This window comes from Cylas formicarius, unplaced genomic scaffold (genome assembly GCF_029955315.1).
Source record: "Cylas formicarius isolate icCylForm1 unplaced genomic scaffold, icCylForm1.1 PGA_scaffold_7__23_contigs__length_41026272, whole genome shotgun sequence".
NCBI lineage: Eukaryota > Metazoa > Arthropoda > Insecta > Coleoptera > Brentidae > Cylas > Cylas formicarius.
This window is the reverse complement of record NW_026844352.1, coordinates 5,645,592-5,660,999: the sequence shown is the minus strand read 5'-3', so window position 1 is coordinate 5,660,999 and position 15,408 is coordinate 5,645,592. Positions and strand designations below refer to the sequence as shown.

Genomic DNA, 15,408 nt, shown 5'->3' with positions numbered 1-15,408 from the left:
AGAGTTATAAAATACAAGCACAAGCTGAAATGGACAAACGTTGGTTAAAACAAGAACTAAAAAGTGCACTGCAGATACTCTTGTACAGAATAAAACGCCTTCTGGATAACCAATCGTGTTACCTCAGCCTTAAAGTGACCGTAGCCCGAAATTCCTCTCATCCCAGGTAGTAATTTATTAAAAAATTCTATAGGAAGGACGATTGAGCTATTTGCTACCGAACTTAATTTATGTTTTGGAATATCTAGGTGTGTAATGTGCATTTACATACTACGTGCTTTGTAAAATATCACCAAAAACCGGGTGTTACCAGAGGTGCGCTCACGCACCATAAAATATTATGCTTCTTTTTGTATCAAATCAAGTTCTATTTGGAAAAAAATCTACTTCTAGTTATTTTCTGTAGAATTGGAACTTTCTTTTGTACATTTATGTATAATTTATATGTTACATCTTATGTGCCCCAAAAATATTATTTAATGTTTTTTCCAAGTGGTTCGTTTACACACCAGTATTTTTTTGTGTGTGTTTTTTTACACATGTAATGTATTCTTAAGTGCAACAAAATAAATAATTTCAGAGCAAAAAAGTATTTTTTTATTTTTTAATAATAACAATATGGGTTAAGCAATATATTACAATTTTAGACTAATTTAGGGATGCTGTTGATACTATGTATTACAGTAACATGTTGTGGTGTTACGTGTAAGGTGCAATCTTGGGCCCACCTGCTCCATTTCATAAAAATAATTTTTAAAGAACTTGCCGGGTGGGTAAAAAAAAAGCGGAACTGTTTTTCGTTATAATTTTTGGCATTTCAATAGTGAAAAGTATTTCGCAACTTTTGTTTACTATGACTAACTATAAATCAAAACCTTGAATGAACGCCCTTATTGCAAAGCAATGGTTTAACTTTTTCAGAGCTTTGAATAATACAAAAATTGAGTAAAGTGTTTAACTGAATGATAATTTAGATGTATAAAAACCCTATTATAGTTTTATTTCGTTTCTTTCAAGCAAACAAACTTAAATATATTTAAAAAATCCCATAACAATATATTGTTTGAATTTATAGTAATATTAATAATAATAATAATAATAATATAGTTTATTTCCATTCGACTTACATTGTAAATGTAGGACAATGTCATAATACACAACCAATAAAAATACACAGCATTTTTAAAATAACACATAGAGTTATAAAATACAAGCACAAGCTGAAATGGACAAACGTTGGTTAAAACAAGAACTAAAAAGTGCACTGCAGATACTCTTGTACAGAATAAAACGCCTTCTGGATAACCAATCGTGTTACCTCAGCCTTAAAGTGACCGTAGCCCGAAATTCCTCTCATCCCAGGTAGTAATTTATTAAAAAATTCTATAGGAAGGACGATTGAGCTATTTGCTACCGAACTTAATTTATGTTTTGGAATATCTAGGTGTGTAATGTGCATTTACATACTACGTGCTTTGTAAAATATCACCAAAAACCGGGTGTTACCAGAGGTGCGCTCACGCACCATAAAATATTATGCTTCTTTTTGTATCAAATCAAGTTCTATTTGGAAAAAAATCTACTTCTAGTTATTTTCTGTAGAATTGGAACTTTCTTTTGTACATTTATGTATAATTTATATGTTACATCTTATGTGCCCCAAAAATATTATTTAATGTTTTTTCCAAGTGGTTCGTTTACACACCAGTATTTTTTTGTGTGTGTTTTTTTACACATGTAATGTATTCTTAAGTGCAACAAAATAAATAATTTCAGAGCAAAAAGTATTTTTTTATTTTTTTATGCTTGGGATAATATGGGTTAATCGTGGAGCAGTAGAAACGTCGCACATAAAATCTCCCTAAGCTCAATATGTGGCGACAAGAAAGTAACCTTTATTTTTTCATATCTCTTTAAATAACCACAGAAAAAACCAAAAATCAAATCTGCAAATGGCCCTTTTTTTAGTTTCCTCAACACCGCGCTATTCCCGTATGAGATAAAAGTGTACGATTCTCCATTCGCGCTCGCATTACCTCAAGGCACTATACCTGGCCCTCGAACATTTATTTCATTCATCGCGTGTGTCGGACGAAACGGAAGTAGGGGAGGGGTGCGGGGGCGTAGACTACGAAGCACGCAGCCATGAAAGAAGTGGATGAGCAGTAGCGCCAAACGACTCACGATGATTATAGCCTCCTTAAGAGGAACGTCGTTCGTTGGTAGTGAAACCTAAATGCCGGTCGGTCGCAATTCAACGAGAGCGATAGGATTCGGATTAACTTCGATACTTTGAGGGGGTGAGTGTCTCGAAAACTTATCGCCTTGCATTCCCGCAATGCGTAAAAGGCAAAAGGGGACGTACAAATATAGAATTGCGTCTTAATTCGTAAGGGTACATTATGCTAAATCTATATACAGGGTGCGGCAAAAAGGTAGGTAGTATTTCAAATGCAAATGGTTGTTCGGTTTGTAAAACCGGCAACACTGTGTACGCACTCGCGTTAGGCAGACAAAAGTATGCAATTTTCAGTTATCGACATGGCTTGGAGCGGAGTGCATCGTGCTTTCGTTGTCGAGGAGTTTATTAGAAATGGGGAATCTGTAATAGCGACGCAGAGCGCCTTTCGTAATCAGTTTGATGTTGGTCGGCATGGCGCGGTTCCGGATGGAAGAATAATTCATCAGTGGGTTTTACACTTCAGGGAAACAGGTTCTGCGCTTAACCGAAAATCTACTGGCCGACCATGGACAGTAAGAACAACGGAAAATGTGAATGCAGTAAGAGTTTCCGTACAAGAGTCTCAAAGGCGTTCAGCTCGTAAGCATGCAGCTGCTTTGGGAATTCCCGATAAAAGTGTTCGAATAATTTTACACAACTCACTCCAAATGCATCCGTACAAAATGATGGTAGTGCAGGAATTAAGCGCAAGAGATTTTGAAACCCGTACAAATTTATGCCGGGATATACTTCAAAACTTTCCCGGAGGCGCTGTATTCATGTCTAGCGATGAAGCTCACTTTCACCTCTCGGATACCGTAAATAAGCAAAATTTCCGTAATTGGTCAGCAAATAGTCCACAGCAACTTCATGAGCGACCTCTTCACAGTCCAAAATTCACCATCTGGTGTGCAATCTCGAAGTTCGGCGTGTGGGGTCCTTACTTTTTCGAAGAAGATGGAATAACGGTAACAGTCAACGGAGATCGATATTTTGATATGCTTAACAATTTCCTGCGTCCAAAAGTGAACGAGTTGAACAACGACAAAAGAGAACATCTTTGGTTCCAGCAGGATGGTGCTACATCGCACACAACGCGTCGTTCACCAAATCTTCTTCAAGAAATGTTCCTAAAAAAAGTGGCGTGTTTACGGGGTGATCTTGGCTGACCGCCACGTTCGTCTGATTTGTCGCCTTGCGATTTTTTTCTTTGGGGTTACCTGAAAGCGAGAGTTATCACACATCGTCCGCTGGCTTTGGGAGAATTAAAGGCAGCCATAAGACAAGAAATTGCCTCAATTCCTCAAGAAATGATCCATCGGGTAATGATGCGCTTCCGCGAGAATCTACAAGAGTGCATCGACAATAATGGCAATCATTTAAAGGATATAATTTTTTTTTAAATAACGATCCTAAATGGCATAAAATGTACATTTCAAAAATAGTTAAAAAAAATGTTTGCTTTATGTAGTTTGGTTTTTATTAACATCCCAAATAGTACCTATCATTTTGCCGCACCCTGTACATAAAAATCAATTGCTGTCCGTTAGTCTCGCGAAAACCCGAGAAAGGCAAAACGGATTTATCTTATCTTGGTCTTGAAATATTCGTGGAGGTCTGGGCAAGGTTTAAAAGGTTGTTTATTTGCGTACCGCAAAACAAAACAAAAAATATAGTTAATGAGAAAGCTTCAAAATGATTGACAGACTCTATCGTAACTAGAGTTAGGATTTAATGTAAAAAACATCTTTTTTAATTTGGATATACCCGTTATTGAATGAAACAATTAGATTAACGATATAAAAAAATTACATATTCCGCGTAAAATGAAGTTCGAGTACATATTTTTAGTTGTTGTACATAAGGTGAAGATTTTCTAATTTTCGGGCATAAAATAACATATTTTTGACTCATTCATTAGTTTATTACTGGGATTTTCCAAACAGGTAAGATTAAAAATGTACCTCATGAAAGTACGTTAAGAAATAATAATATAAGTTCTATTTACAAAATTGTAATTCTAGACATCAGAAATCATATTAAAAATCAGCATCTTTACATTATTGCAGACCAGACAACAGATGCTTGCGGTCGCTATGTTGCGAATTTATTAGTTGGTATTTTGAATGAAAATGTTTGACCAAAATCTTTTTTAATAAGTACAAAACAGTTGGAAAAAACTAACAGTATAGAGATTGTTCCATTTGTAAATGGAAGCTTCATGGCTTTTTTTGCTCCTGATATACTACCCATTGATAAAATACTTCTCTTAGTCACCGACGTATATGGCCAAAACAGGGTTAAATTTAATTTTTTTATATAAAATTTTCATCCACGTGATTTGCTTAGCGCATAGAATAAATAAAGTTGCCGATTAAATGAGATGTCAGTTTCCATTAGTCAATTTTTTAATTTCGAACGTAAAAAAAATATTTGTTAAAGCACCTCTTCGAGTTCAAGTCTATAGAGAAACATTGCCAAATATTCCTTTACCTCCTGAACCCGTAATTACTCCATGGGGAAAGTGATTAGACGCAGCCTTATTTCACGCGAATCACTTTAATCAAACAAAAAACATTGTATAAGACTTTTCAGATTCAGCTGATTCAATTAAAAAAACTAAAAATTTGTATGAAAAAAGTATATCAAAGCTAATTTTACTTTTTTAAGTGGCTTTATTAAAAAATTACCGAGCAAATTTCTTTGAGTTAATTTCAATAGTAGAAGAGTGCGAAAAAAGTCCCAAGCAGAATAGGGAAAATTAGATGCGACGGTTGATAATGATTTACATTTTTCGGAACCATAACATCTTACATCATTTAAATTCGCGCCAATTACTTAGTACAAAAGCATATTAAGCGATAAAAGATAACAATTAAACGTAGAAAATTGTGAACAGCATTTAATTGTCAATTGGTACAATAATAATAATAAATCTGATTGTAAAACTAAATAGTTTTTACCATAATGTTTAAATATAGGTTAGCTAATAAGTATATAGATATAAACCACTAATTTTTTATTAGCTAAAGTTAATAAATACTCCTCATTAAGTATTATTATTTTTATGTATAAAAACTGTAAACATAATGTTGTAATTTTTTCGTTGTTTGAATATTCTTTCCTTGATTTTCAGTAAACAATATGTGTAAAAAAAGGGCACAAGAGTACATAGATAGTAAAAAAAAGCATATATTTGACATATTACTTGGAAAAACAAGACATATTTATGCGCGTAACAATGTGTGTGTGCCAATATCGAAGTTATACCTTATAATATTATATACATATATATATATATATATATATATATATATATATATATATATATATATATATATATATATATATATATATATATATATATATATATAACTATATAACTATATATATAATAAAACTACATGCTTCATTCGAAAAATGCGTTTTTTATTAAATACGGATTAGTTTTGTTTGTTTTAAGATGATACAAAAGTTTGGGTCTTTTATTTATCGATTGAGGCAGTACGAAGTCTGTCGGGTAATAATAATAATTAGTCCTAATTAGTTAACATATAAAAAGTTACAGAGTGTTGTGCTAGCCCTAAAATAATATTAACAATAATAATATTAATAAAATAAAAATTATTTGTTACATTTTTTTTCAAAATTACATTTCATAAATAATCAAAAGTTTTGAGAAAATCATAAACACAAAAGTTGTAAAGATTGTTAGAATGCACAATTTAAAACTATTAATACGAATAAAAAATAATAAAAAAAGTCCTTTATTAATTACATTTTTTCCAAAATTATTTATTTAACAGTTCAACTTACAGGCTGATCAAAATAACAAGTTGCAATTTACTTAATAAAGTAACTTAAAAACTAGTTTAAAAAATTAAGTACGACGGAGATCAGAGACCCAGGAGATCCATTAGTTAAAATAGATCTACAACATTCGTAGCATTCTGTAGTAATTTTGCTAACAATGCTTTTGAATTACTGAAGATATCTATTTTATTTTGGTATTGATGGTAAGGTATTCCAGGTGTATCTTTGACGGTAGAGCCTTTTAAGAGGATTTTATTTGGGACACTTAAGTATACCGAACTCAATGTTGCGTTATCAAACGTCAAAGTTTATTTATTATTTTAAAAAGATACGTTCCAAGTTGTTGACATAAATATCAACTTCTCTTTTTATCATTGACCAAATTAAGGAATTTCTTTTTAGTTTTTTCCATCCTCTATATATATATTTAGTATAAAAATAAAACCAAATTATGCTAATGCATTGAAGCTTCAACTGTACTATAATAAAGAATTTTAAGAATTTTTTTCCGATTTGAATTTTTTTTCATTTCTAATTACGAACGCAAGATATATTCCAATCTTATTATTTTCAAAATATGTTACTTTCGCATCAAATATAACGCCAAAGTCATCTTTTGTGGTAACTGATTTTATGGTAACTTTATTCAATTTATATTAAAAGAAAAGCGGATTTGTTTGACCACAAAACCTCACAAATTATTTTTTGACTTCTTTAACATATTATTAACATCTTCTTGCATCGACGTACAATTATTTTCATTCACCATTTTCTGCATAGCATGCAGCAAGATATTTGGATGCTTAATATTTTGTTCAATATCAAACGTAACAAGATTACTTTCAAAAAATCGTCGCTGAGCGGGACAAGTTCGTAGCGCGTAGCGCGAAACAGCTTAGCGGTTTCGTGTGGTAAAAGGACGCAATGTTTTTCTATCGTGCTCCTGCGGACCACTATCGAACTTTCGAAAAATATCTATAATTATATTGTGTATACACCCTGTACAAAGTGTCCTTCACATCTCGTCGAACTTCAAAGTTACAGTAAATATTAAAATTTGCACAAATAATAGCGTTGTCGAATGATATTTTTTCAAATATCTCGCGCCCTGTATAATTGACGAATCCTGAAACTCTCTCTCGACACAGTTTACGATACTGTTCAAATTAACTTAAATCAAATTAAATAGTTTACTCAGAAAAACGGAAATTTTTAGGAACTTTTGGATATTTTGCCCATAAACGACACACTCTGTACATGATTCAAACAATAGAGGTTATAGCCCTGGATCTTCCGCGTTTCCTGGTCGAAGAATTTTTGGAAAATAGTAAATGGTTTTCGAGAAAATAAGTTTTTTCTGAAACCATGCAGTGCGCCGTAATAATCAATGACGTCATCGCGTCTTGACAGCCCCCGAAATAGCGATTTCAAACCGCAAATACAAAAACTGTAGTAGCCATATTTTTTACGATTTTTTATTTGCGACTAATAATTTACTCTGTAAAAGAAAAATTTTCTAGATCTTTTAGATTTTTACCTATAATTTGAAAACCCTGTATATAATCGAAAAGTGCCTTAAATAAATTTTATTGCACTGGATCTTCCGCGTCTGCTGGCTAAAGAATTTTGCCGATCAGGTGAACGATTATGAAAGAAAACATATTTTTCTGGAGGCAAGAATTACCAAAAAAAAAATTCAAAAATTTTTAAAAAATATTTCTGAAAATTTGATTGTAAATTTCAATTTCTACCGTTTAAATGTGGACACTGGTATTTACTTCTCTGCTAAATTTAGAGTTGATACCTGCAACTTTAGGACACTTAACACATTTCTCATTTAGCACCGAATATGAGGAACACCCTGTGCAATAGGTGAAAACCTTAAATACAAAAGTTTTTGCTTTCTATACGGGCTATATCGCAATATAAAAGAAAGTGAGATCTCATTCACAGTCTTTCAGTTATAACCAATTTTCAATAATAGCGGACCCATTTTTCAGTTTTTTTGAATTTGCGGCGCACCCTGCATATTTTAGAAAAATTGTGCAGAATAAAAGTTTATGGAACCGTATCTTCTGCGTCATTCGGTTCAAGAATTTTTTTGGTCTCGTAAACGGTTACCGAGATATAAAATTTTTATACCAACGTAGATACTTTCGAAAAATTCGATTTCATCGATTTTCTAAAGTAACAAGAAATGGATCAGAATTATTATTTTTAACTCATAGTGCATTCTATTTGATAAATAAGACTCCAATAAAAGGCATCAGTTCTTAGATAAGGAGACCTGAAATAGTGTTCATATTCTAGTCATATGACAAATCCTGTTAAACGGCTTTTCAAAATCTGCATAGTATCCAACTGCACCATAAATGCCATTTGTAACAAATGCTGCAAAATCTATAAGATTTCCCAAAGATTTCCTTTACGTGTGCGCTTAATCTAGCAGTTAAAACATAATTGCTATATTAGATAAAAGAGTTATAGGGCGACAATTTGTTAGCTGAAAACGTCAGACTCTCTGTCGTCTCCCCATGTTTATAAGTCATCAGATCAGATCAGCATTCACATAGACTTTGACAAATGGAATCTAAATTTCCAAAGCTTAAGATAATTTATGAGAAAGATTTTAAAAACAATTTTAATGTATTTCATATTAATTTTGAAGTTATTTCTGAAAAGATTGACCAGTTATCTTTAATAATATCCATTCGACGTGGTGTATCTTCAGGAGCACTTTCCAAGACGGAACTTTTTAGAACAGATTTATATACTGCAATTTAAACTGACTGCAGATCGGTGAGACAAAGGGGTGGTATGTGAAGCTTTACAAAAAATAGTATCAAATTCAAACTCTTGGATTTTGATAAATTTACAATAGATTTAAGACAAAAACTGTAATAATTTTGAGTGACTTTAATTTCCATTTCAATCAACCATCAATCAGAACTTTTACATAACATAAACTTTTGGACATAATAAGGCTCTTTTGGAATTAAACACATCATTTTCAAACAAAAGCTGTTTTAAGTCTGACATTGTTTTTTTTTTTTTTTTTATATGATCACAGCGGTTAGTTTGTAATAGTAGATAGGTTGCCAATGAATTATCAAATAGACTGCCAACAGCCCCGATCTGAATCCTTGCTACATTTTTGTGGGGATACTTAAAAGAATGATTTAATATCGTTTTACAAGATCTAAACAGAGTGATTTTATCACCGCTTGTATTAATAGGAAACGTATATGCATATAGAAAATAATGGAGGTTATGTGGAAAGTGTTTAGCATTACTTATTGATATTTTTATTGCTTGAATAATATAATTTTATTATTTGGCGTTTTTCTTAAGGTATTTAACTTAAGATATTTAACTGACGCTGCAGATCTTCAGTTTTGATTAGTTGTCAAAAGTAGAACATTATTAAAACAATTGCAAACATAGATAATATGGTTCCTATTAAGGCAGACTTGACCATTTCATACTATTGTCCAGCAATCCAAGGATAATTATACTCTAACTGAAATATCTCAAAAACGGCTAAATGAAATGTCAATGAACCATATATTTTTCAAATCAGAAAAAAAGATCTACGATTTAAGATAATCATATATAGAGCATTCCATTTTTAAAAAATGGTGTTTTGGCAGCGTGCGATTTTCCTAACATTTGCATAACATAATAGAGCAAAAATCTTGAAACTTTTGTATTTAATTTTTTTTTTTATCGTTCAACCCTGTAGGTGGGTGTCGAAATATAATGAATAACCCTGTACAATAGACGGCCAAAAACCGCTCTAACAAAGCAATGAAAGAATATCTGCTTGCTCACTTCTTTTATTCGGTAATTTTAATTTCAACAAAAATTCAAGTTTTTCTTTTTTTTATGCTAATATTTATTTTAATAATTCTGTATTCGTATGTTGCCTTTTTCTTTGCAATAAGATAAAAGTCGTAAGATACATGGGTAATAAAACTTATAATCATATTTATTTGGATGGGTTTATTTTTAATTAAAATATAGAACTACATAGAAATTAATGTCAAATTTTGTGTTGACCAGCGAATTATTTGCTTTTTTTTTGTAGTTTGGACCTTATTTTAACCAATATTGCTAATTACTGTCTGGTGCTTTATTTTCCGCTCCAAAAAAGGGTATTCCCCTGTTCATATTTCAATTGTAGCAGAGCCTTGTTAACAATATTTAGAAGCAAAAAAAAGGTAAATATTGGAAAAGTTAAAAAAATGAAATACGACATAATTTAAGTTGTAAGATTTTTTCGAAAAAATTATAGTATTTATTTAGGAAAATATAAACTCAATTATCCAAATACATTCGTTTATTTTACTGCACACTTTAGCATAAAATGTGAATTAAAAAAAAAATCAAAATTCAAAATTCAATCGTGCAAGTTTGAAAACTAGTGTTTTATGGGAAAATTTAAATGCATTGCATTATCATTAAATAAGAACTTGAATAATTGAAGAAAATAAGGAGGACCATTAAAAAAAGTATGTTTTTGTCGTCACGCTTTTTAAGTGACGCTGTATGCTTTAAAATAGCTTCAAATTGTGCATCCAACAAATGTTTTATTTTTGTATCGCGCATATTTTCATTTGTTTGTAGGCCTTTTTGCGAATGTACCTTCCTTAGGGGTCAACATTGTTGTGAATTTGATAAATTGAATAAATTATTAATATAATTATTATTATTGTTAATTGACAGTTTAAAAATTTTGTTCCAAAAATAAAAAATCAGGACCTAATTTCGCTCTTTCAGAACACTTAATTAACAATTAATAGTAAGCTCCCATCTTGGCCTCGTTTTTCCGAATGAAGCAATTCTTAAACTTATGGCCGATAAGGTCCAATTTGGAATCAGCCAGCAGTAAGTTTCCCCTCACGCAGGAAAAACTGTCCCCCTCTATAATTCCTAACTCGGAGTTGAGTTTTTTCTTGAACACGGTCAACTTGTTCCGGATATCTGAGTTTAAGCTTTCGGAACAAAACCTCTCGCTTTCGGACGACAAGCATTTTTCCATTTTTTCTTTTGTAAATTGCGCGAGGACGATCAACGTTTGGAGCTCCGCATTTAAGCGGGCCACTGCCACAGATGAGTCGCATTGTTCCACCCCTTTCAACTCCAGATTGCTCAACGAGTCGTGAAGTGCCTTAAGACAGTCGTTGATTTTCACGCCCGTTTTGTCTACTTCGAATTTGGCCAAATTCTCGAGTTGTTGTAATTGCGTCACCTGTCTATCTAGTGAACTTTGGGCAACCTCCACGACGTAATCGATCCTCTCTTTTGCAGAAGCCAGCTTGACCCTGGCGTCTCTCACGGTCAAGAAAACTTTGTCTTCTAACTGAACCAGGTACTCGGTTGGGCTTTTGACAGGTGTCGGTTTCAAATTGCCGGGCTGAAAAGGTATAAAGGTATGGTCTGTTCATAGATATAAGAAAGTGACCAATTGCTTTTGAATGGGATTATCCAAGGGTGGTCATTAACATACAATGCAACAAGATTATTACCTAAAGTTTCGGAATTTAAATTCAGGCAAAATTGTGGTCCGTAATAGAAAATAATTTTATACCTTCCTGTGTTTAATATTCTTTGGTTTGGTATACTACTTAGTTTAAGTTCATTAGTAATCATTCTTATTTCGTGTGTAATACAGCGTGTGTTAAATCGTGTGCGAATTATGCAAAATATGTGCGTGTCTAGTGTAGAAAACACTATTCTATTGAGATTAAGGAAGTTATAAACAATGTTTATTTTGCCTCTCATTGAACGTGGTGCCAGCAAGCAAGCATCTTTAGAAAAAACGGCCACATTGACGAAAATTCCAACATCAACTGTATGGAAAATTGTGAATAATCCCATTTCAGCTAGGAAAAAAAGAAGCGATGCTATCATTTTCTCGAGTGTAGATGAAAGTGATCAAGATATAATACGGCATAAAATTGACTAGTCATACGAGTAACAAAGCGTGCCATATTAGATATCTTAATTAGGACGCTTGAAAAAGGTGAAACCCATGTTAAATGTGACAGAACTACCTTATGGAAGTGTATTCAACACATGGGTTTTAGATTTTAAAAAATTGACAAAAGGCAAGTTTTAATGGAATCTTTTAGAATTCGGAAATGACGACTGGAATATCTAGAAAAAATTAGGATTTACAGAGAACAACAAAGGCCAATTATTTACTTAGATGAAACCTGGTTCAACACAATAACTATTTTGCATGCTGGCTCTAAAGATGGTTGGCTCCAAATGGACTTTTTCTGTTTGCGAAAAATATTAAAGATTCTTTTCTGGATTACCATAAAGACACCACCGCTGTTTTAGTTGAAAGTAGATTATACCAAAAAGCAATTAATTGAGGTTCTACAAAGCTTGAACCTACAAAAGGAATACGTCTGTTATAATTATGCAAAAAATCTAGGGCATACAGTTTTAAGGCTTCCACCTTACCACTGTATATTTAATCCCAGTGAACATGTTTGGCACCAACTGAAATCTGCCATTCGTCGTAACAATGTTTTTCCCCATGTTAACTCCAATGCCCTCAAAGTTATAGAAACCGAAGTTTTTAACATCCCTGCACAAAATTGGGCAAATTCTGTTAAACATATATAAAAAGCATATTGTATATCCATATTACAAATAATATAGAACAAATAACAATTAGAACAGGCGATAGTGATACTTATATATTATGTGAATAATTTTAAGTAATTTAAGTAGATAATAAAAAAAAATTGTAATTTTATTTTAAATTTAAACATAAATACATACATAAATAAATAAATATTGTTTAGTATCTTTTCTAACAAAACCCCAAATTATTAAATTCTAAGCAAAGTACGGACCTGTTTGGCCATATTTCATTCTTACAGCTTGCCCGGGTCTTTCTTTAATTCGTATCAGTTAGTCACTTTCTTATATCTATCTATCTACTTTAAATGTATCACCAATCAGGGATTTCAAATAACTTTAGGAACTAGTTTCGTAAGGAAACACAACTACGTCTGTGATCTAGTTTTGGTTAGTTTAGACTACAGCGTAGTAGTAGTTTTTTTTTGCAAAATATATCGACAAAACTACTCGGAACGTCAAAAAAAAAATATCGTTAAAGTCTGAACCCTTAACATTAATGGAAATAGGTCTAGTATTCATATGTGTCGCAGAGTGTAACGGAGCATTATTTCAAAGGTGCTTTTTATATAATTAAACAATAAATTACCAGCAGATTTTCTAATGGATTTACTCTTACTTAATCACAAATACTGAAGTTTCTGACTAAGGACTAATTCTTGTTTTTCGGAATTTTGAGAATTGGAAAGTGGTCAATCTGGGTTTCAAGTTACATTTCTTTAGAACTTTTGATATGTGGTCAGTGATGTTTTGAACGTAAGGAAGGGCAAGTGTGGGATTGCTTTCGGGCGCATTGCAATTGGAAGGTTGTGGTGAAGTGCATTTTGTGATGGAACGCTTAATATCTTTAACGTGGAAATTATTAGATAGAAGAGCAGAGGTATAGTTCAGTGACTCGAGATAGTTTTACGACTCTGTAAAGAAGAGAGTCGATAACTGATGATTTTTGGGCCAGACGGTGATGTGACAATGCATTAAGGTATCGGCTTGGTGTGTAGGTTTTCTGTAATCAGAGTGAGAGAGGTTTCTAATTCAATGGTAAAACGTATGTTTAGGTGTAGAGTTTAAATAGCTAAAAATATCTAGGAGGAATTCTTGGCCTGTAACCAATATGGTAATCAGTCATCCGAGACGGTGTTTATGCTCGTCATTTAGCTCCGCCCCCCTCAAATAATATATAAGCAGGTACAGAGTAAAATGCGAGCCAGTTTCAGTCAAGCTCTGGAGAAGCCAACAGGATGATTGGCGAAACGTCAGCAAGTTCGACTCAGCAATAACCCACGCAGGAGGAATTCTGAAGTTTTGTAAAAAGTATTACAATAGCCTGTGAAAAAAATCGTTTAGTTCTCTCAAATTTTCTATCCTCTTTTCTGTCGATGTTATTTGTATTGTGAGAGTATCAGGAATAGGGACTTTAGTGAAGAGGGTTCTAAGTCGAAATTAACCAAAAAATATCCTGTGGATCTAATGTAAAACTTTTTAATGGTATGTAATGAAAGGAACAAAGGAGTACAAACCTATGAGCTGTCCCTGTAAAATGTAAAATGTAAACATAGGAGCTAGATATTTTGATAGAGAATATGTTGGAGAACCAATGGTGCTGGCAATCCTGGTTTGTGAATCTTAAGGACTCTGTAGAGTTATAGGAGGCCCCAGATTTTTTCAAGGATTTTAATAGAGAATAAAAACAGATTTAAGGTGCGGTTCAGTTCAGGAGGAACCTAAAATATTTATAAAGGAATGTTTGTTTCTTTGTTTTCTTGGTATAAAAGGGTTTATCAGCGCCCTTTGGGTGATACTTGGCCTATTATCCTATTCTATTTTTGACGCTAATATAATAATAACACGTTAATTACCTTAATTGAGATTTTGTTTCTAGACTCCGACAGTCCCCAATTCTTACCTGAAATAGTATCGCACCGATAACAGAGATACACAAAATTCGCGTTAGCTTCGACATAACGACCGTCTAAATAAACTCAACTTTCGGGCGAACGCATCGAATACGAAAACAAAAACGGATTGTCACGATAACGAAGGTAAACAATCGCTTTTGTTAAAATGATCCACAAAGTAAATTTTACTGCTAGGCGGAACGCCTAATATCTGCAACATACCGCAATGAGTCTAAAACAACTATTGAAGTTTTAAAAATATTCGCAGACGCAGCCTCGTTCCGTACAAATACGTCTATGGCGAACTTTAGTGGAATAGTTATGACTTTTTCGCTATTCACAGTAATCCACTAACTGTCAATTTTCTTAACGTTCATTAGAAATGATCGACTATTTCAGCGCAAAGCATTGCGCAGCTGCTTTAGTAACGTGACTTATCATTTAAAGGCGCTTTTAATTGTGTTCCAGAATAGGTGACACACATTTTCTGAATTATTGATATTATTTAGAATTAATTAGCATTTGATGTTTGAAATCTCGGTGTTTGTTGCTTTGGAACCGTTTTTATGTACAGGGTGAGTCAACTTCAATTTAAACTTATTTTAAATATATATGGGGTGGCTTGAAAAAGCGTGACGAATACAACACACATTTTTTTAAAATCAAACAATATATTTTAAAATGCTGCGAATTTTCTATTAACAATCATGCCTAAATTAACCTACCAGTATTTTATTTTTTCTAAAAATTTTAATGTTGGAGCGCTCATATTCGAAGTTAACGTTATTCGAAAATTACGTAAAAGATACACGGAATCCTCCA

At 32.6% G+C, this 15,408-nt stretch overlaps 1 protein-coding gene across 1 annotated transcript; it reads right to left on the bottom strand.

Moving 5' to 3' along the window:
* Window positions 1–10,024: 10,024 nt before the first annotated feature.
* LOC132705222 (uncharacterized) lies at window positions 10,025–14,655 on the bottom strand. The gene is made up of 2 exons (XM_060675692.1): window positions 14,595–14,655; window positions 10,025–11,450 (listed from the first exon to the last, which is right to left on the bottom strand). The coding sequence occupies exons 1-2, from the start codon at window positions 14,649–14,651 to the stop codon at window positions 10,830–10,832; spliced, it is 678 nt and encodes a 225-aa protein (XP_060531675.1). The 5' UTR covers window positions 14,652–14,655; the 3' UTR covers window positions 10,025–10,829.
* Window positions 14,656–15,408: the final 753 nt, after the last annotated feature.